This window comes from Somniosus microcephalus, chromosome 4 (genome assembly GCF_052327205.1).
Source record: "Somniosus microcephalus isolate GS21.2 chromosome 4, FLI_Smic_1.0, whole genome shotgun sequence".
Taxonomy (NCBI): domain Eukaryota; kingdom Metazoa; phylum Chordata; class Chondrichthyes; order Squaliformes; family Somniosidae; genus Somniosus; species Somniosus microcephalus.
Genome location: NC_140990.1, coordinates 291,341,432 through 291,362,679, shown reverse-complemented (window position 1 = coordinate 291,362,679; position 21,248 = coordinate 291,341,432). Strand labels below are relative to the sequence as shown.

At 47.2% G+C, this 21,248-nt stretch overlaps 1 protein-coding gene across 2 annotated transcripts in view; it reads right to left on the bottom strand.

The window, feature by feature from the left end:
• Positions 1-21,248, bottom strand: part of thsd7ba (thrombospondin, type I, domain containing 7Ba) — a 1,218,118-nt gene that overhangs the window by 448,090 nt on the left and 748,780 nt on the right. For both annotated transcript variants that reach the window (XM_085986643.1, XM_085986644.1), the window contains exon 13: positions 18,210-18,313. In XM_085986643.1, the coding sequence (XP_085842769.1) occupies positions 18,210-18,313 (104 nt within the window). The remainder of the gene's footprint in view (positions 1-18,209; positions 18,314-21,248) is intronic.

Here is a 21,248-nt window from a genome sequence, read left to right as displayed (position 1 = left end):
TCCGGTCCTTTTCCCCCCCCGGGCTGCGGCTGAGTTCTCCGCGGTTTTTTTTTTTTTTTACTTATTATTTATTTATTTATTTTTCTTTATTTTCTCCCGCGCCTTGCTGTCCCGGTCGCTGCGCCTCGCGGCCTCGGTAGCTGCCCGGCCTTTTTCACCGGTCGCAGTCGAGCTTGCTCTCGACGCTGCTGCGTCTCCCAGCCCGCTTGCAGCCCGGTCTCTCTCACCGGCTGCGTTTGCATTCGCTGCGGTCTCTCACACCGGCTGCGTTTGCATTCACCGCGGCTTCCGTGCCTACGCTGCCCCAGTCTCCGCGCCTCTGGCCCCGACTTCTGTCCGGCTCCTTTCCCCGGCCGTGGTCGAGTTCTCCGCCCTTATATCCTCCGTTTTTTTAAAAATTTTCTCCCCTACTCACAGTCAACGTGGCCGACTTGCTTCTCGTCGCTGATCGGCTCACCCACCACCGTGATAGAAGGGACGATCACTGCCTGTTGCTGATGGAAGGCTTCGTGTCAGAATTCTTCCTTCTTCCTTTGCTCTGCAGACTTGAGTCTTCTCTCAGCAGAATGACGAGGGCGGATGCCTCTTCTCGACGCCCGTTAAACTGCCTTGGATTTATCTCTGCCGCAGGGTAAGATCGAACTCGTCGCCACTGTTAAGTCTGTGTGTTATATTGAGAATTAATACACAGACCACAAGAGTAAACTTTAACAGGACTTTACTATTCGAAGGTCAGGGCGGAACTGCCCAATAAATCATTACACAGCACTTATATACTGGTGTGGTCACCATCGGTATTACAGTATACAGCAGCCAAGATAAAGTAGTGCAACTCTTAAAATAGTTCCCTTAAAGGTAGAACGGTTCTCTTAAAGGTGGAACGGTTACATACACTACAGGGTGGTTGAGGCTACAATCCTGGGGGAAGGTAGCACCAACAAGCGAAGCGCAGAGGGGTGTCAGCTACTATCGGGGGAAGGCGGTAGTGGCGATGTTCGGAGTGGGGGTAGTGGCTCCGCAATTTTTGAATGTGGGGTCAGGAGGAGCTCTCCCGCTCCTCTCGGCTTCACATTCGGGGAAGCGTATTTTAAAACCTTACCTTGTTGGTTGCGGCCCAATAGGCGGTTCCTTAATATCAGGCACATAGCTTTCCTGCTGCTCAGCTAAGTATAAACAACTGCAGGGAACGTACAGCATCAAAGGTCCACAAAATTGTGGTTGTACAAATCTGCTGTCAGATCAAGCGCTTCTCTGCACGCAAGTTAAATGTGTGGAGCAGGCCCTGTGAGGTTTCACTCCTTTTTTAATCAGTCTCTGTTTTACACAGTCAAACTTAGCAAGACTGCTATCAGTTCTAAATGGGGAGAGCAGTGCATGGAAATGGATCTCCTGAGGACCAAATTTAGTTTTGAAATAGTGCCTCTGCTTTACTCAATGGAGCACCATGCTTCATGATACCCCATATTATATAGCCTTCTAATTTAATTAAATATAAACAAACTGCACTTGGATTAAATGATTACTACTATTTAGAAGCACCACTGTGATTGCTTGTGGGCATCAAGGGGATTATTCCCAGTTATTTGCATTCTGTTGTTAATTTTGCAGCAACCTATATTTGCATTGCAGATTAATCAGCAGCCAAATGCAAAAGGAATTCCCAAAGGGTCATTGTACATTACAATCCGATATGTTGCAAATCAACCCTGCTTAAATTACACACAAATGCTCTCTCGATAACTCAGAACATTTATACGGTGACTAACTGGGTCATACAGACCACGAAGGTCCAAGTTTCAGTCCCTGTTCTGTGTCTTGATTTTAGTTTGAGCAGAGGCAGAAGTGCTACAATTTCCCTCAGTGCCCACGAGTTGGGGGGATGAGGGGGTGGGTGGGGGGCGGCACTGGCATTCCCAATTTTTAACTGCTCTCCAGCAACCCCTACTGGAACTGTATATGTGGTTATCAGGTGACTTATGGCACCACAGTGGGGTGAGGGGGGGTGGGGGAGGTGGCGGCATTGGTGGAATATTTGTTAAAAATGCTACCATTCATTTGGCTCTCCAGGGGTTAAATTCACAGACTTGCAAGGCTAGGAAATGCAGGGGGTTAAATTCAAGAGCACAGTGTTAACAGAACGTGCTCAAATGGTGAGGTCCAAGGAGCCCCAGTTTTCGGGCCTCAGACTCAGTCATAATGTAGCTGGTGCTGCGGTCGGAGCCCGCACAGGTTAGTGCTCCAATTTCCAGGTAAGTGATCGGGTTTGATTGCGGGGATTTGGAGCAACAACGGGTGGGCCTCGGATTCCGTGATCTGGGTTCGATGGGGATCAGGTAGGGAGATTGCAGGCCTCGGGAGTACTGTCGGGGGTTGGGGAGGGTGGGGTCAGGTGGAAGATCCGGGGGGCGGGGGGCCTGGAGGTTGGAGATCTCGGGACCGGGAGTGACAGTGATTATGGTAAGTACTTACCTTTTTTTAATTACGTGGTGTTAAGAGTTGGTTTTCCCGGAGGCAAGCAACACTGGCACTGGCTGCCTCAGGGAAAACCAAAGTTGCAGCAGGGACCTGAAGTAGGTGTAAGGCCTTTTAATTGCATATGCAAATGTCCTAACGCCTGCTTTGGCACGGGTAAAGGACGCCTTTTGTAGATACTTTCCCAATATGGTGGGCAGTGCCTTTCCGGTCAGAAGTGTGCCCATCATTTTAGTGTCTTAGAAGCACCTAAAAAATGAGCGCTACTTGGCCCTATTTAGCCCCCCATAGATACGGATACAGCCAGGGTGCTTTAAGCAGCGTGCTTCATGCAATTGAAGTTAGTTTGGACACATTTTGATTGAAACAGCTCAATTCACTTTGAGCTCAGAAGGGGTAAGTCCCAGGGTAGTCTGATGAGATTCCACTTCTTGTATCAGAATTAGCAAAAAGGACAGAAAAGGTCACGCTGAGGGTCAGTCAAGTCCACTAATTGGAGCCTGTGCCACTGGACAGCAGATCGAAATTCATAACAATTACCTTTTAAACTGCTGCCACAAAGTCGGTCTCGGGGACATGCCATCTAGGATAAAAGGTTCTTTAAAGAGGCATTGTACCTTCATGAAAAATTGTTTGAATTTTTTTTTTAAAAGGGACGGCAGATGCAGACTTTGTAAGGTTGAAGACAAAATGTAGGCCGAGAATAAAATGTTGAAAGATAAAGCACAGGAGGAGGTTAACATCAGTCCTTTCACAGCAGACAAAGGCTGTGAAAGAGTTGCATAAAAAAAACATGGGTGGGACAAGTTGAGATGTAACAAAAGGGTTAGGAAAAAGAGAAAGAAGTTAACAGCTCACAGTGAGAATTAAAATTGTTGTGAGGAAAAATGGCAAAGTCAGGTGCTGCCTAATCTGCCAGGATTTTCTGTTACTATTTTAGCTGGAATTTCAGTCTGTGTGAAAGTGTGTGTGAATGTGTGGAAGTCTGCTGACCTACGAATGTTTAACAAGTTACAGTATTTATTTTGCGGAGTGATTATCTGCACGAACACTTTTGCGGCCTTCTGCGCATGCACACGGTATTCCGGAGCCGCGCATGTGCACCTGATTCCCCTCCTGCGCATGCACGCTCTTTACCAAAGCCATGCTTTCCTTGGCTCCATGGGAGAGGGTCACTAGATCCGTTGGTGGCCAGGGGTGGGAGGGGAAAGAGAGAGGATCAAAAGGGCAGAGAGCGAGAGGATCGGAGGGGGGAGAGAGATAGGGGGGAGAGAGGAGGGGGAGAGAGAGAGAGATTAGAAACGAGAGAGAGGGGGGGATCAGAGGGAGGAGAGAGGAGGGGAGAGAGAGGAGGGGAGGGGAGAGGGGAGGGGGAGAGAGAGATTCGAGAGGAGAGAGAGGGGGGCATCGGAGGGAGGAGAGAGGAGGGGGAGAGAGAGACAGGATCGGAGTGGGGAGAGAGGAGGGGAGAGGGGTCAGGAACTCAGGCAAGGGGAGAAGATCAGGAACATGGAGGGGAAGATCAGGGTCAGGAACTTGTTGGGAAGGGAAAAGGTCAGAAACTCGGGGGGTGGGAAGAAGGTTAGGAACTTGTTTGAGGGGCAGGGAATAGTTGGGAGGGGTGGGAAAAGGTCTTAACCTGCAAGGGTGAGCCCTCTCTGTTCTATGTGAGCTCTGTTCTGTCTGAAGCCTGGCAGTCAGAATGGCTTGAATTACACTTTGCAAAGTAATTGATTACTTAGGCAGGCAGGATCTAATTACACATTCCAGAGAAACTGCTGGGTTTGTCTTGTCCTCCAAGGGGACCAATCAGAAATCTGGTGTTGAAAATAAACGCAATCTTTTGTTTGAAAGTCTCTTAGAAAAGTGTCTGTGTGATGTTTGTTTTCGGTGTCAGCTCCACCTTGTTTTCTTTTCACAGAGCTAAAAGTAGTGTAACCCTCTTTAGTCTTGTCTTTGCTGTAGGGAGTATTTTAAGCATTTTAATCACTGCCTTTTCTATAAGCAAATGTTGTCTTAAGTTTGTTAGTTGTTTTCTCTGTGTATGTATACACACGTACTATTTTTGAGATTTCTTTAGTACTTTTTTTTGGTTTCGAACTGATTTAAACTAAGTGAATGTTCCTTGGGCTCGTGACCTGGGAATATCACATAACATTTGGTACTTTGAGTTCATAACCCATTACAGGGATCAATATTTTTAAGGTATATGAAAGTGTGAATATGGTTGTTGGGTGTGTACATTTCAATTTAAAATTGTGCACCCAGCAATGGGAGATTTGGGGAAAACTTTTGTGCTTTACATTTGAAGTTAAATACGCTGGTGTTAATTTATTTCAACTGAAGTTTACTTGTGCAACTGTTAAAAGCACAGAGAGGTTTTTTTTTTACAAAAAAATGGTAAGAATGCAGCTTTGAAGAATTACAAGTTACAGTTGCAGGGTGGTGTCTGGTTTTAGATCAATTTGAACTTCTTCAATGCACTTTGTTTTAATTGGATTACAGCTAAAAATTGCTATTACTTTATGAAGTCTTAAATTAAAGACGCATGGTCTTGATTTAAATCAATTCAAACATTTACAAAGCACTGTTTTCTTAATTTGATTACTGCAAGTCTGAAATAAAAACAGAAAATGCTGGAGAAACTCTGCAGGTCAGGCAGCATCTGTGAAGAGAGAAACAGAGTTAACGTTTCAGGTCGATGACCTTTCATCAGAACTGGACAAAGTCTGAGACCTGCTATTGTGATTGATTCCTCCCCCACTTCCTAAGGTTTTGGCAAGCAAGAAGTAATTTGGAATAAAAGAGGATATACCTCTGCGAACGGCCTTCGATGGGCTGATCCAGTGGATGTAGCAGAGGCTGAGAGGAGGCAACAGCCCTTAGGGGTTTTCAAAGTCCGAGCCCATTTTAAAATCACCCCCTGGCCAGTGAGAATGGCAAGGCAGATCAGATAGACAAGAAGTTCAAGATTGACCTAGAAGTGTGGGAACCACCCGTAGCCTTACAGGGCCAGATAAATAAAGTTCAAAGTGAAACACCCCCTTTTAGATCTTCCAGGGGTGCAGGATGAGGACCCTTGGATTAAGTCAGCCCAGGCAGCCATCAAAGGTGAGGGCTCATGGCCCAATGATGCCTTTAACAGAAAGGACAATTTTACAGTACAGGATAACTTGATTTTATCAGGGCAAATTGGTCGTCCGACAGTCACTTCATAATGAGGTGGTCCATTGGCACCACACATCTAGTGGCACTAGAAGGGTGATAGCCTGGTCCAAAGGCTAATGAAGAAGACTTACTGGCCTTGTATGGATCAGACTGTGAATGCCATTATTAATAACTGCCTGAGATGTGCCCAGTATAGCCATGTCCCAGCATCCGATGGTCCATGGAGAAATTTGCAGATTGATTACGTTGGTCCATTTCAGTAGAATCAGAAGGGTAGCCGGGAAGTCTTGGTTATAGAAACATAGAAGATAGGAGCAGGAGTAGGCCATTCGGCCCTTCGAGCCTGCTCCGCCATTCAACGAGATCATGGCTGATCATCCAAACCCCAGCACCCGGTCCCTACACCGACAGCCATCCCACCCAAGCCCTATCCCCGTAACCCTGTAACCCCACGTATTTAATCCCCCCCTAACACTAAGGGCCAATTTTTATCATGGCCAATCAACCTAACCCGCACATCTTTGGACTGTGGGAGGAAACTGGAGCACCCGGAGAAAACCCACGCAAACACGGGGAGAATGTGCAAACTCCACACAGACAGTCACCCGAGGCCAGATTTGAACCCGGGTCCCTGGCGCTGTGAGGCAACAGTGCTAACCACTATGCCACCGTGCTGCCAAATGGGGTTAAGCAGCAAATGTCAGAAATTGAAAATTGGCTCGAGAGAAAAAGGATAAATTAATCTATGATGGTAAAAACACGCAGAAAGAGAAAGATGCTGCCCTTTTCTAGTTACAAGCTGCAGGAGTTCTTTTGTTTTCAGCGTACTGTCTCTTTAAAAGTCTGTGTGAATGTTTCGGTGCCACTGGCAATTCTTGTTATGCGTTAACCCCTTTTGTGTAGACTGAGTCTGGAATGCGGGATGGTTTTCGGGTTGAAACCAAACAGTGACAGATGTAACAATCCTTGACTGTCGACTGGTGCACCAATGGCACTTTCCACCTGTATTCTGCATCAGTACACTATTGTCCAAAGTTAGAATGAAAAGAGAGAGACTAATACCTCACACCGATCATCAGTAAGTTGTTGTGAGGAGAAATTGGCACAAGCTAAAGGCTGTGGGTTTCTTTTGCTTTTCATGCACTGTTTCTTTAGAAAGCTTGTGTGTGTGATGAACTAAAAAAAAAAAGAAAATGCTGGAAATACTCAGCAGGTCAGGCAGCATCTGTGGAGAGAGAAACAAAGTTAATGTTTCAGATCGATGATCTTTTGTCAGGACTGAAACGTTAACTCTGTTTCTCTCTCTACAGATACTGCCTGACCTGCTGAGTATTTCCAGCATTTTCTGTTTTTATTTCAGATTTCCAGTATCCGCAGTATTTTGCTTTTGTATTTGTTTGTGTGTTGTTTGAGTTTGGGAGCCCACAAGCTGTGGGAAGCTTACTCTTTTGCGTAAGAATGTTACAAAGATTTTGTTTAGCTGTGAAGGTTAATTCTTTCTTCAGTTATATTACAGTCATTGGGAAAGGCATCTGAAGAAATAACAAAAAGAAAGATGACGTCAATTACTGAGTTTTTGTAAGCACGTGCTATTTTGATAAACTATACACAGTACAGAGCAGATAAAATTAGGATATTGGGCTGAATTAAATAAGAGTTACTGAGGTTAACTAACCTACTAAATTGTGAAAACTAGACTTTTATTATGGCCACAGTGAAATTCCGGTTATTGTAAATTACGTGGAGGTCTCTAATTCCAGACATGTGACTATCACATATCGAATTTTGGAATTTCTTAAATGCTTAATGATTTGAAGTGGATAAGTAGTTAATATTAAGTGTAATTAATGTGTTTAGGTTTGTGTTGGGTTTCGAAGACCGTGAATGCTGTTGTTAAAAGTTTGGACATTTGAGGTGATTCTGCTTAGATAAGCATCTTCGTTGTACTGGAATGTGACGACTGTTAGCAAACTGACAGCACCCTTTGATCTTGTGATTGACTGTGGTCATGCAAAAAGTGACTGAAAAAAAAGTGAGGATCTATTGCTATCTCTATGGCAACAATCTGGAGATATCTTGTAATTGGACTGTACTAACAAGCCGAAGAGTTAATAAAATGCGGCCTGGAAAGTAGGCTACTTACCGGCACTCATTTGTGCTGCTGTCCTGGCGAAAAAAGGCGGCCCTTCTCTGGTGTGGGGCTCGGCGGCCACCATTTTGGTGAGGGTCTTAGTGCTGCCGATAGCAGTACTGACCCTGGAGATGTAAATGAAGAGAGCGTGATGTCAGTCGGCGTGCAACGCCAACTTGACGCCACATCTGAAAACTTCGATCTTAGCACGGAGTTCAATGCTGGGTCCTAAGCTCGTTCTGAAAAGCGAGCGTTCAACAGACTGATAGAGATGCTGTCAGCATTTCTTCGAGACACACACATCTTTCAGGTAAGTTTGCATTTAAGCTTTTGGACTAGATTTTATTTATTTTATTGAAGTAGTGGCTTGGTGCAATAAATGTTAAAAGTTTTTTAAGTGTGCAGGAAGTGCTGTTGGATGCTTGCAAGGCCTCAGATGATAAAGGAAGGCCTCTGAGAAGACGGTAAATGCTGGAAATACTCTGCAGGTCAGGCAGTATCCATGGAGAAAGGAACAGAGTTCACGTCTCAGGTCGAGATGCTGCCTGGCCTGCTGAGTATTTCCAGCATTTTATACTATCATTTCAGATTTACAGCATCCACTCGCAGAGGGAAGAGGAAGACGCAAAAGAGGAAGACGCAAAAGAGGAGGAAGCAGAAGGAAGGATGCAACAGCAAAAGTAGGGAAGTCCTTCTACAACTGTACAGGGTGTTGGTGAGGCCACACCTGGAGTACTGTGTACAGTTTTGGTCTCCTTATTTAAGGAAGGATATACTTGCATTGGAGGCAATTCAGAGAAGGTTCGCTAGGTTGATTCCTGGGATGAAGGGTGATACGCTTATCAATTGCTTCATAAAAGGTGATGAGTCGAAGAAGAGATGATGAGTCGAAAGAAGAGATGAATAAGGCTTTTATTAGCTAAGAAGAGACCATGCTTCTTCGTGAGTGACTGAACAAGTCTGAACGAAACCCACACAGTGGTGGGTGGAGTCAGCTGAGGCATGCCTCCATACACAGCGCCACCCAGAGGTGGCAATATACAATACAGTGGTTTACCACATTCACCCCTTGTTTAATGTGAAGTCCGGCGGGGTGAAGGGTACTACAAGTTAAGTCTATCAGGAGGCCTTGTCTGACGTCCTGATCGTCGTGGTGGCGGCGGTGGTGTTGCAGCATCCGACGTCGGGTCTGGTGTCTGGGTGGTTGGCGAAGATTCCTGGGGCTTTGGCATGCCGTCTGCAGGGGTTGGGTTGGGAGGGGTGGTGGGGGATAACAGTGGTAAGGGGGATAACGGTGGTAAGGGGGATAACGGTGGTAATTCAGGGGTACCCGAGGGTGCGAGATCTCGTATGGAGACCGTGTCCTCCCGCCCGTCTGGGTATGTCACCCAGGCATACTGGGGGTTGGCGTGTAGGAGGTGCACCCGCTCGACCAGGGGGTCCGTTTTATGCGTCCTCACGTGCCTCCGCAGTAGGACGGGCCCAGGAGAAGTCAACCATGCCGGTAGCGAGGTTCCCGATGTAGACTTCCGGGGGAAAACGAACATTTTCTCATGAGGGGTCGCATTAGTGGCAGTACAAAGCAGTGACCGAATGGAGTGAAGCGCTGCAGGGAGGACCTCCTGCCAGCGGGAGGTCGGAAGGCCCTTAGATTTTAGTGCTAAGAGGACTGCCTTCCAAACCGTCGCGTTCTCCCTTTCCACCTGGCCGTTCCCCCGGGGGTTGTAACTGGTGGTCCTGCTCGTGGCGATACCTCTTGTTAGCAGGTACTGCCGAAGTTCGTCGCTCATGAACGATGAGCCCCTGTCGCTATGTATATAGCTGGGGAACCCGAACAGAGCGAAGATGTCATTCAGACACTTGATGACCGTGGTACTGGTCATGTCTGGGCAAGGGATGGCAAAGGGGAAACGGGAGTACTCATCAACTATGTTGAGGAAGTACACATTGCGGTCAGCGGAGGGGAGGGGCCCTTTAAAATCGACGCTCAGGCGTTCGAAGGGGCGGGTGGCCTTGATCAGGCTTGCTCTGTCCGGCCTATAGAAGTGCGGTTTGCACTCGGCGCAGATTTGGCAGCTCTTGGTCATGGTCCTGACCTCCTCGATGGAGTAGGGCAGGTTACGGGATTTGATAAAATGGAAAAACCTGGTGACCCCCGGGTGGCAGAGGTCATTGTGGAGGGACTGCAGCCTATCACTCTGCGCGTTGGCGCATGTACCACGTGATAGGGCATCTGGGGGCTCATTGAGTTTCCCTGGCCGATACAAGATATCATAATTGTAGGTGGAGAGTTCGATTCTCCACCTCAAGATCTTGTCGTTCTTGATTTTACCCCTCTGCTTATTATTAAACATAAAAGCTACTGAACGCTGGTCAGTGAGCAGGGTAAATCGTTTCCCGGCCAGGTAATGCCTCCAGTGACGCACCGCTTCTACAATAGCCTGGGCCTCCTTTTCGACGGAGGAGTGTCTCGTCTCGGGGCCCTGGAGGGTCCTTGAGAAAAAGGCCACGGGTCTGCCCGCCTGGTTAAGGGTCGCGGCTAGGGCGAAGTCGGAGGCATCGCTCTCCACTTGGAAGGGGATGGACTCATCCACCGCGTGCATTGCGGCCTTCGCGATATCGTTCTTGATAAGAGTGAAGGCTGCACACGCCTCTGGTGTCAGGGGGAAGGAGGTGGCTTTGATGAGGGGCCTGGCTTTGTCTGCATAGAGGGGCACCCACTGGGCGTAGTAGGAGAAAAACCCCAGGCATCTCTTCAGTGCTTTTTGGCAGTGGGGAAGGGGTAGCTCCATTAGGGGGCGCATTCTGTCGGGGTCGGGCCCGATGACTCCGTTCTCCACCACGCAGCCGAGGATGGCCAGGCGCTTGGTGTGAAACATACATTTTTCCTTATTGTACGTTAGGTTCAGCCGTTGGGCCGTACGGAGGAAATTTGCTAGATTAACGTCGTGGTCCTGCTGGTCGTGGCCGCAGATGGTGACGTTATCCAAATAGGGGAAGGTTGCCCGCAGCGCGTTCTGGTCAACCATTCGGTCCACCTCCCTTTGGAAGACCGAAACCCCGTTGGTGACGCCGAAGGGGACCCTAAGGAAGTGGTAGAGGCGGCCGTTTGCCTCGAAGGCAGTATACTGGCGGTCCTCATGGCGGATGGGCAGCTGGTGGTACGCTGACTTAAGGTCGATGGTGGAGAATACTTTGTATTGCGCAATCTGATTGACCATATCAGATATGCGAGGGAGGGGGTACGCGTCCAGCTGGGTGTACCGGTTTATGGTTTGGCTGTAGTCGATTACCATGCGGCGTTTTGCAGTGGTTTTAACGACTACAACCTGGGCTCGCCAGGGGCTAGTGCTACCTTCGATAATGCCCTCCTTCAAGAGCCGCTCCACCTCAGAGCTGATAAAAGCTCTGTCCCCGGCACTGTACCGCCTGCTTTTGGTAGCGATGGGTTTACAGTCGCGGGTGAGGTTAGCGAACAGGGGAGGGGGGGGGACTTTTAATGTGGAAAGGCTGCAGGTGGTTTGCAGCGGGCGATTTAAAAGTTGTTGGTTGCAGACTGTGAGTGGGGGGAGGGGTCCACCGTATGCTAGTGTGACACTCTTAAGGTGGCACTGAAAATCCAACCCTAGCAGGACGGCAGCGCAAAGACGGGGCAGGACTAGCAGTTTAAATTTTTGATATTCAGTGCCCCCTACTGACAGGGTCACCACACAGTAGCCGCTGATGTCCATTGACTGGGACTTGGACGCCATAGAAATGCGATGGTGCGTTGGCAGAATCGTGAGGGAGTGGCTACGTACCGTGTCGGGGTGGACGAAACTCTCTGTTCTCCCGCTGTCGATCAGGCAACTGGTGGCGCGGCCGTTTACCGCGATATCCATCATGGAGCTGGATAGATGGTGAGGGTGGCCTTGATCCAGCGTCACGGAGGCCAGTATGTGGCTTAGTGAGTCACTATAGTCATCCGCCGAGACGGTGGTCGGTTCCGGTGACGAAATGGCGGTTGAGTGCGTTGGACACGATGGCGGCGGATGCCATGCGGCCGGGGGTACACAAAATGGCGGATAAGATGGCTGCTCCCACGGCCCGCACGCTGCGCTGCTGGCTGGCTTCCCCTTGCAGGCGTTAGCGTAATGGCCTTTCTTCCCGCAGCCCGAGCAGGTAGCTGTCTTAGCTGGGCAGTGCGCTCTGGGATGTTTTAACTGGCCACAGAAATAGCATTTTTGGGCCTGGTTACTGGGCATCGAAGCAGTTCTTACCGGAGGCTGCTGTCTCGGTTGAGTCGCTGCAGCGGTTGGTGCCGGGGGCGGCGGTCCCGTGTCCCACGGTTTCGATTGCCATGTCTCGGCGCCGTTACGGGGGTATGCCTCGAGGTTTCGGTGGGCCTCCTCTAACGAGAGCGCAAGGGCAATGGCCGTCTTCAGGTCGGGTTCCTTGCTTTCTAGCAGTCTCTGCCGGGTGTGGTCTGACTGGAGGCCCCTGACGAAGGCATCACAGGCGAGTCCCTGCGCGTGCTCCACAGCCGTTACCGCTTTACAATCGCAGTCTCTGCAGAGTGCCAGTAGCGCCCGTGCAAATGCCCCTACCGATTCTCCCGGTTGCTGCCTGCGGGATCCCAAGAGGTGTCGGGCGTAAATTGTGTTCACTGGGCGCGTATATTGCCCTTTTAGTAGCTCGAGGGCCGCCACGTACGTATTAGAGTCCCGGATTAGCATATATACTTGATGGCTCACCTGGGCGGTCAAAATTTTCAGTTTGTGATCCTCCTCTGTAACCTGTGAGATTGCGAGGAAGGATTCAAAGCAGCTCAGCCAGTGTTCAAACTTGGCTGATGCACCCACATCTTGAGGGTCGAGGTCCAGGCGTGGTGGTCTGAGGGCTCTCAGCAATGTCTGCTGTATCCGTTGCTGTTGTTGCTCCTCAGGTGTCGCCATTTAACTTTTAGCTAATAAAATTGATACGCTTATCAATTGCTTCATAAAAGGTGATGAGTCGAAGAAGAGATGATGAGTCGAAAGAAGAGATGAATAAGGCTTTTATTAGCTAAGAAGAGACCATGCTTCTTCGTGAGTGACTGAACAAGTCTGAACGAAACCCACACAGTGGTGGGTGGAGTCAGCTGAGGCATGCCTCCATACACAGCGCCACCCAGAGGTGGCAATATACAATACAGTGGTTTACCACAAAGGGGTTGTCTTATGAGGAAAGATTGAGCAGGTTAGGCCTATACTCATTGGAGTTTAGAAGAATGAGAGGTGATCTTATTGAAACATAGGGGGGGAAATTGGGTTGCGCCCCCTATGGGGCGCTAACTTCTCCGGGGTGCTATTTTAGTGCCCCTGCAGCCGACAATTGAATGGTAGCGCCCCAAGCAGGAGGTGGGATGCTACTGGAAGTGCTCTCCCTCCCTCGTGGGGCGCTCACATTCAATATAATGGTGCTACGTGCAGCAGTGCCACGGTACTGCAGGCCTCCCTCCCCTGATTGAAGGGAAGGGGTCTAGCGCAGCACGCACCAGGGCACTGCTAGACCACCGGGGAGCGGGATGCTGGCTGAAGATTGTGGCCAGCACCCTGCAGGAGGAGGCGCGAGGGGGCAGGGGCTGGCAGGCGGCCCAAAAAATGGCCGCCTGGTACCTGCCCTTTAATTTACGCCGCCTCAGCCGCAAACACGCCACCCTGACCCTGTCGGACATAGCATCTGGCGGTAGGTCAGGGGGCGTGAGCCAAGTTTGTGGCCGGGGCGCGAGCGGGGCGAAGCGCACGGTGCTGATGTCATCGCTGGTGGCACGGCGCCACGGGGTGCTACCGGTTATCGCCGCTGCCGCTAACCTCCCGAGTGACGGTGTTTCTTCTTCTTCACTCTCCTCTCCCTCTTCTTCGTCAACCATTGGCTGGACAGGCTGCATTTATTGAGTGTGTGAAATGAGGAAGGCACAAGGGTGGAGTTGTGGTGAGAGGAGGGTGGGAAAGCAAGAGGTGTATTCGAGAAGGAGGGTAACGTATGGGGATACCAGCATCTTGTATCCTTTCAGCCCCGCCGCTGGCCAAGGGCTCAGCCATATCCCTGCCAAGAATGGCCAGCACCATCTCCTCAAGTGGGAGATGAGTACCTCGTGTTTAGTACAGATTGTTGGTAGGTGAGTGATTGGGGGTGGGGGGGAGATCACGCATTGAGCAGTGTGTAGAACATCCAATCATATCTTCACCCTACAGGCCCTAATTGACAAACACGTTCACCATAACAAAAGCAAAATCTACGCATGCTTTGTAGATTTCCAGAAGGCTTTCGACTCCATCTGGCATGACGGTTTATTCCTGAAACTTATCGAAAGCGGGGTAGGAGGGAAAACATATGATGTAATTAAATCAATGTATACAAACAATAAATGTGCAGTTAAAATTGGAGACAAACAAACAAAATACTTCCCACAGGGGCGGGGGGTGACGCAGGGCTCGCCAATCTCACCGACACTCTTTAATATTTACATTAATGGATTGGCAAAACTACTTGAACAATCTACAGCACCTGGCCTCACCCTATATGAATCCAAGGTTAAATTCCTCCTCTATGCAGACGACCTGGTTCTGCTGTCACCAACTAAGGAGGGTCTACAGCAGAACCTGGACCTGCTGGAGTCGTACTGCCAGACTTGGGCCCTGACAATAAATCCCCAAAAAACCAAAGTCCTTGTGTTCCAGCAAAGATCCAAACATCAGGGACCCAAAATAAATTTCACAGTAGGAACAACCAAAATTGAACAAACCACTCACTACACATACTTGGGCTTAAAAATCAGTTCTACAGGAAACTTCAAACTGGCTGTGAATGAACTGAAAGAGAAAGCAAGAAGGGCTTTCTATGCCATCAAAAAATCAATCCAAATAGAAATCCCAATTAGCATTTGGCTCAAAATTTTCAAATCAGTAATTGAACCAATTGCACTCTATGGCAGTGAGGTATGGGGACCGCTAACACAACAAGAATTTGCAAAATGGGACAAACACCCAATTGAGATCCTACATGCAGAATTCTGTAAAAGTATCCTCCGGACTCAAAGGAAAACAGTAAACAATGCATGCAGGGCGGAACTAGGCCAATATCCATTAATAATCACTATCCAAAAAAGAGCCACCAAATTTTGGAATCACCTACAAATGAGCAACCCCCAATGCTATCACTACGACGCCCTGAAATGCCAAGAGCTGACCATAAAGAAAAATACCCTCAGCCAACTAGTCCTGGGACTCAGTGAAGTAACTACTAACAACACTAACAATAACCAGTCCCAGGACAGTGACAGGGTAACACAAAGAATTCGACCCAACACAATCGTCGCTAAGCAAAAGGAAAAATATCTGACATATTGGGCAGAAACAACAAAAACCCAAAGCAAACTCAATTGCTACTTGGCCCTAAACAGACAATACAACATAGCTGATTATCTGACCATGGTAAAGGATAACAAACTGAGAAGAACCTTGACAAGGTACAGACTTAGCGAACATAGCCTAGCGATCGAAAAAGGCAGACACAGGCAAACCAGGCTGCCAAGAGAAGACAGGATATGCTCTCACTGCAGTCTGGGAGTAGTTGAGACAGAGATGCACTTCCTCACAGCCTGTGGAAAATATCAGGACATCAGGGAGAATTTCTACCAAAAATTCTCCCAAATATGCCCTGAATTCAGAAATCTGAATGACAACCAAAAACTCCCTTTCCTACTGGGGGAGGAGAGAAGCTGTGTAACACTGGCGGCACACTATGTTACAGCTTGCCATGAACAGAGGGACCACCAGTAAACTAAGACAAGAATATATACAAACAAGGCGAATGTATATTTATAAACTGTATGAATAGAACCGCGTTTATGTGTTCAACCATAAATGTATTTTGATGCTTTGGCAACATAAGATGTACCTTATCATGCCAATAAAGCGATTTGAATTGTGAATTGTGTGAGGCTAGTGGTGCAGTTAGTAGGAGGTGTCTTTTGAAGATGCATTCACTGACCTTGACCACTGGTCTGAGGTCAAGAAGCTTCTTTGGGCACTGCTCCCAGGTTGTGGGGGCAACACTGCTGACAGTGACGGCCTCAGTGATCTGGTCCCACATCCTTCTTTCTGGAGGGCCTCCTGGTCCCTGAGTGTAGTGGACCTCTCTTGCAGTGTTGGCCCCCTGCACAAAGCTGGAGTGCTGCGTGCGCGACCCTAGATGCCCCTTCCCTGGCTTGCTGAGCCATTTGTGATAGTGCTCTGGCTACAATTGGTAAAAGTGGAAGCAAGCACGGGCAATCCCATTGAGCTGGACAAAGGAGGAAAGGTCTGGAGAAGGATGATGTGTCAATTGTGTCATGGCTGCAGAGAGGTCAAGAAGGATGAGGGTGGATACTGCATCGTGGTCACAGTCACAAAGGATGTAATTTATGACTTTGGTGAGGGCTACTTCAGTGTTGTGGCAGGGAAAGAAACCTGATTGGAGAGATTCAGGCATGGAGTTTGGTCAGCAACATGTTCAAAAACTCTGGAAAGGAAAGGTTGGAGATGGGACGATAGTTTGCAATGAAAGAGGGTGGGATTTTTGAGAAGTGGGGTGATGACAGCAGATTTGACAGTGAAAGGGACAGTACCTGAGAAGAGGGAACCATTTACAACATCAGCTGACATGTGGGTCAGAAGAATAGAAGGTCCGTGAAATAAGAAGATGGAGGGCAAGGGGATCTGAGACGAAGAATTAAATCACAGAGGATGAGGAGTTGCTCAGTGCAGAGGCGGCGGATGGAAAGCAGGGAGGAGGATACCTCCGTGACAAACTTGGGGTGGTGCTTGGAGTCGAGGGCGATAGTCAGCAAGGATTTTAAAAGAGAGGTGAGAGGGGTTGAACAAAGTGAGGTGCTTGAAGGATGAGGAAGTACCAGAGGAGTAGCGAGAGAGACCAAAGAGTGATTTGGTGAGAATGGCCACACTGCCACTGTAGCAGTTTGGTTGGGGCAGGTGGTGGAAAGCATAGCTCAGAGGGGGGGGGGGGGGGGGAGGGAGGGGGTGTTTTAGTTAATGCCAGGATGTTAATGACATGAGGATTGCAAGGGCCTTGTTCGTGAGGAACAGACATTCTGGAGGGGAATGAAAAGAGGGGAGGTGATTGTTGGTCTACAACACAATCCAAGGGGGCAGTGATGAGTGGGTTGAGCGAGACAGGAAGGTGGTTGGCAAGATTAGCCCCCAGTGGGTGTACTGAGTGGGAAGATCAGCCATAGAGAGGAAGGTGGGACGGTTAGGGTTGCTGCTGGTTAGGAAGCAACGACGAGTGCTTCCAAGGGCCCATTGGAGAGTACCAAGAGAGGCAGAAAAGGCAGCTGTGGGCTTATCCAAAGAGGATTCAAACCTGGGATGGTGGCAGAGTTTAGTAATGCGTTAGGGTAGGGATTGGAGAAGGCAAAGTTCCCAACGGAGCTGAAAATTAAGGTGGCATGATAGGTAACAGAAAGGGGAGGAGACAGGAGAGAAGGGCCCAAGAGAGAGAGAAAAGGGAGATAGAAATAATTATAAAGTACAAAGTATTTACAGCACAGAAACAGGCCATTCAGCCCAACAGGTCCATGCTCGTGTTCATACTCCACACAAGCCTCCTCCCATCCCTCTTCATCCAACCCCATCAACATGGGCTCAAGTCTGGAGCAGAAACCAAAATGCACACACAAATGGACACAGGGGGAATTTGGGTTACATAAAGATACATGGAATAGATTAAAAAGACATCTTCTGGTCATAAACAGAAGACCTTTCCCCTTACTCCAGATGCTGTGTAATGGATGGATCAAATATTGTTGAACTCAGTATACTTGGTACCTTAACGTTATAAAATGGTACAATATCTAATTAACCAACTACCAGTAACAATCTCACCAAATACTAAAGCACTCCACAAGCAAGGTTCACAAACACACAGCAGTGCTCCTTTAAGTTCTTCAGGAACATGTGTCATGTCCATATTGTAGTACACTCTAGTATAACTAACTGATTCAAGCCAGTTAACATATTTACACCTTACAGCTAGGGGAAAAATCTACAAACAAGGCAGAATCTGAATTCAAACCACATTGCAGCTTCCACACTAGTTAATAAGCTTGAAAGATAAAGTACAAATGAAAAAGCAAAAAAACAAGAGCATTGCTGTGTCAGATAATTTATTGTAACAACATGCCTCGATTGGAATGGTTCCTCAATATAAACACACAGAATGTATTCTGGCTCATTATAGCAACATCGTTCTCCATTATTACACAATAATGAGGCATTGCAACGAAGATATGGGTGTTCCTGAGTTTACAACACTTTGTGGTTGGAAGATTAATGAGAAAATTTGAAATTCATGCTATTTTGTAAAAATCTCCCAAGTGGCTGCTGGTGTAACATAAAAAATCACAAAAGAACCTTACCTCTGGCTTGTAATCCGGAACCACAGGCCTCATTTGCTCCCATCGTTCCCTGTCTGACATAATCCGGTGCCAAGATGCAGTGATGCCACTTGTGCGTCTTCCACCTAAAGTGAAGTGAACAAACAAGGTAGAGATAACTCCTTCCATACTGCCAAGGAATTTATTCTTCAGATCTACTCAGTTTAAGCTGTGACTCATATACTGTACAAATAAGGTACCAAAAATGGAGAAATTAATACTTGTTTCATACAGAGGCACTGGTGAGGACAAGTAACTACAGACTCATTAGTCTTATTTCAATTCCTTTTAAAATAATGGAATCAATTATTAGAAGTAAATTTGAATATTATCTATACAACAACAACTTTGTAAACAAGAGTCAACACAGCTTTTGATGAGGAAGAGCCTGCTTTGACCATCCTTTGAAGAATCATAGAATGGTTACAGCACAGAAGGAGGCCATTCAGCCCGTCGAGCCCATGCCGGCTCTTTGCAAGAGCACTTCAGCTAATCCCACTCCCCCGTCCTTTCCCTGTAGCCCTGCATTTATTTTTCCTTCGGGTACTTATCCAATTCACTTTCGAAAGCCACGATTGAATCTGCCTCCACCACCAACCAGAAGTGACAACTTAAGTCAACTATTGTAAACCCTATGACATTGTGCACTTCGATTTCCAGAAGGCATTTGGTGAAGCTCCACATTATTAATTAAGCTTAAAGCTCTGCAGTTTCAGGGAAACACTTGTACATGGATAAGAAATTGGCTGAAGGGCAGAAAATAATGGATACTGGTAAGAGTGGTAATGTCAGGGTGATGGCAAGTACTGATTGGGAGCCCCAGAGCTCAGTATTGGGACTAGTACTATTTCTAATTTATATCAATGATTTGGATTCTGAAGCCTTATGTAAATTGGTCAAATTTGCAGATGATAACCAAACTTGGAGGGCAGTGGAAGAAGGCAATCCAAAAATTACAGTATGAGTTATACAAAATATATGAGTGAGCTGAGCAATGGCAGATGAAATTTAATGCATACAAGAAAGAAAGATGGGCAACATACATGCTTCATGAATGGTGTTGATATAGTTATGGATGAAGTTGAAAGAGACCCAGGAGTCTCAGTAGACTCAACACTCAACAAATTCAGCCAATGCAGAGCAGCAATCTATAAAGCTAATTGAATGCTGAACTACATAGCCAAAACAGTAGAATGAAGGTTAGATCAAACTGCATAGTGCTTTGGTCAGACCATACCTTGACTACAATGTCCAGTTCTGGTCAGTGAAATGCAAAGGAGACATTTAATCAGTGGAGGCAGTGCAAAGAAGAGTCCTGAAGATAATCTCTAGTATCTGAGGTCTGAGTTATGAGGAATGTCTGAAGAGACTTGAGCCTTTCAGCCTGGAAAGGAGGGGTCTGAGAGGTGAATTTATAGAGGTATATAGATAGTAAATGATATGGAAAAGGCTATTCCGAAATACTACTTTAAATTAAACTGCGGAGCAGGAGAAAGGGACACAAATTCAATCCAGTAAAAGGTAACTTTGGGACTCATATCAGGAGGTTCTTCTTCATACAGAGAATGATCAACGCTTGAAATGGAATTCTGGGCAGAGTGGTGGAGGCGAAACCCCTGGAATTATTTAAAAAACAGTAAGAATCAGCAATGGTGGGAGTGCAGTGATATTCCAGATCTTTCTTGTGGTGTCAGCCATGGCTCAGTTGGTAGCGCACTTGCTTGAGTCAGAAGGTTGTGGGTTCAAGCCCCACTCCAGGGACTTGAGCACAAAATCTAGGCCAACACTGCAGTGCAGTACTGAGGGAGTGCTGCACTGTCTGAGGTGCCGCTTTCAGATGAACTGTTAAACTGAAGCCCGGTCTGCCCTTTCAAGTGGACATAAAAGATCTCATGGTACTATTCGAAGAAGAGCAGGGGAGTTCTCCCCGGTGTCCTGGCCAACGTTTATCCCTCAACCAACATCACTAAAACAGATTATCTGTCATTATCACAATGTTGTTTGTAGGACCTTGCTATGCGTAAATTGGCTGTCGCATTTCCTACATTACAACAGAGACTACATTTCAAAAAGTACTTAATTTGCTTCAAAGTGCTTTGGGATGTTGTGCAAGGCACTATATAAATGTAAGACTTTCTTTTTTCTTTCTTGTGACAGATCTCAACACAAAAAGTCTCTGCATTACATAAGATCATAAGAATTAGGGGCAGGAGTAGGCCATATGGCCTCTCGCGCCTGCTCCGCCATTCAATAAGATCATGGCTGATCTTCGACCTCCACTTTCCCACCCAATCCTCATATCCCTTAATTCCCCCTAGAGTCCAAAAATCTATCTATTGCAGCCTTGAATATGGTCACGAACTCAGCATCCGCAGCCCTTTGAGGTAGAGAATTCCAAAGATTCACAACCTTCTGAGTGAAGAAATTCCTACTCATCTCAATCTTAAATGGCCAACTCCTTAGCCTGAGACGATGTCCCCTAGTTCTAGACTCTCCAGTCAGGGGAAACAACCTCTCAGCATCTACCCTGTCAATCCCCCTCAGATTGTTTCAATGAGATCACCTCTCATTATTCTAAACTCTAGAGAGTATAAGCCCAATCTACCCAATCTCTCCTCATAGGACAACCTATTCTATGATTCTAACCCTCTCATCTCAGGGATCAATCTAGTGAACCTTTGTTGCACCGCCTCTAAGGCAAGTATGTCCTACCTTACATAATTTTCAATAAAGGTGCTCACATGCTGCACTCGCAAGGGGTATTTCTTAGGTCAAACTGCCATTTCCAAAACCATGATGTCATTTTGATAAATTGGTGTAAGTGTACAGTACATTAACATTTGAATGAGAGGAAACAAAGTAAAGAAAAATGCAAAAGTACACTTTTACAACAAGATGTTCATGACCCAATCTTGTTTTCAAAAAAGAAAGACTTACATTTATATAGCGCCATTCACAAACTTGGGATGTCCCAAAGTGCTTTTCAGTCAATGAAGTATTTTTTGAAGTGTAGTCACTGTT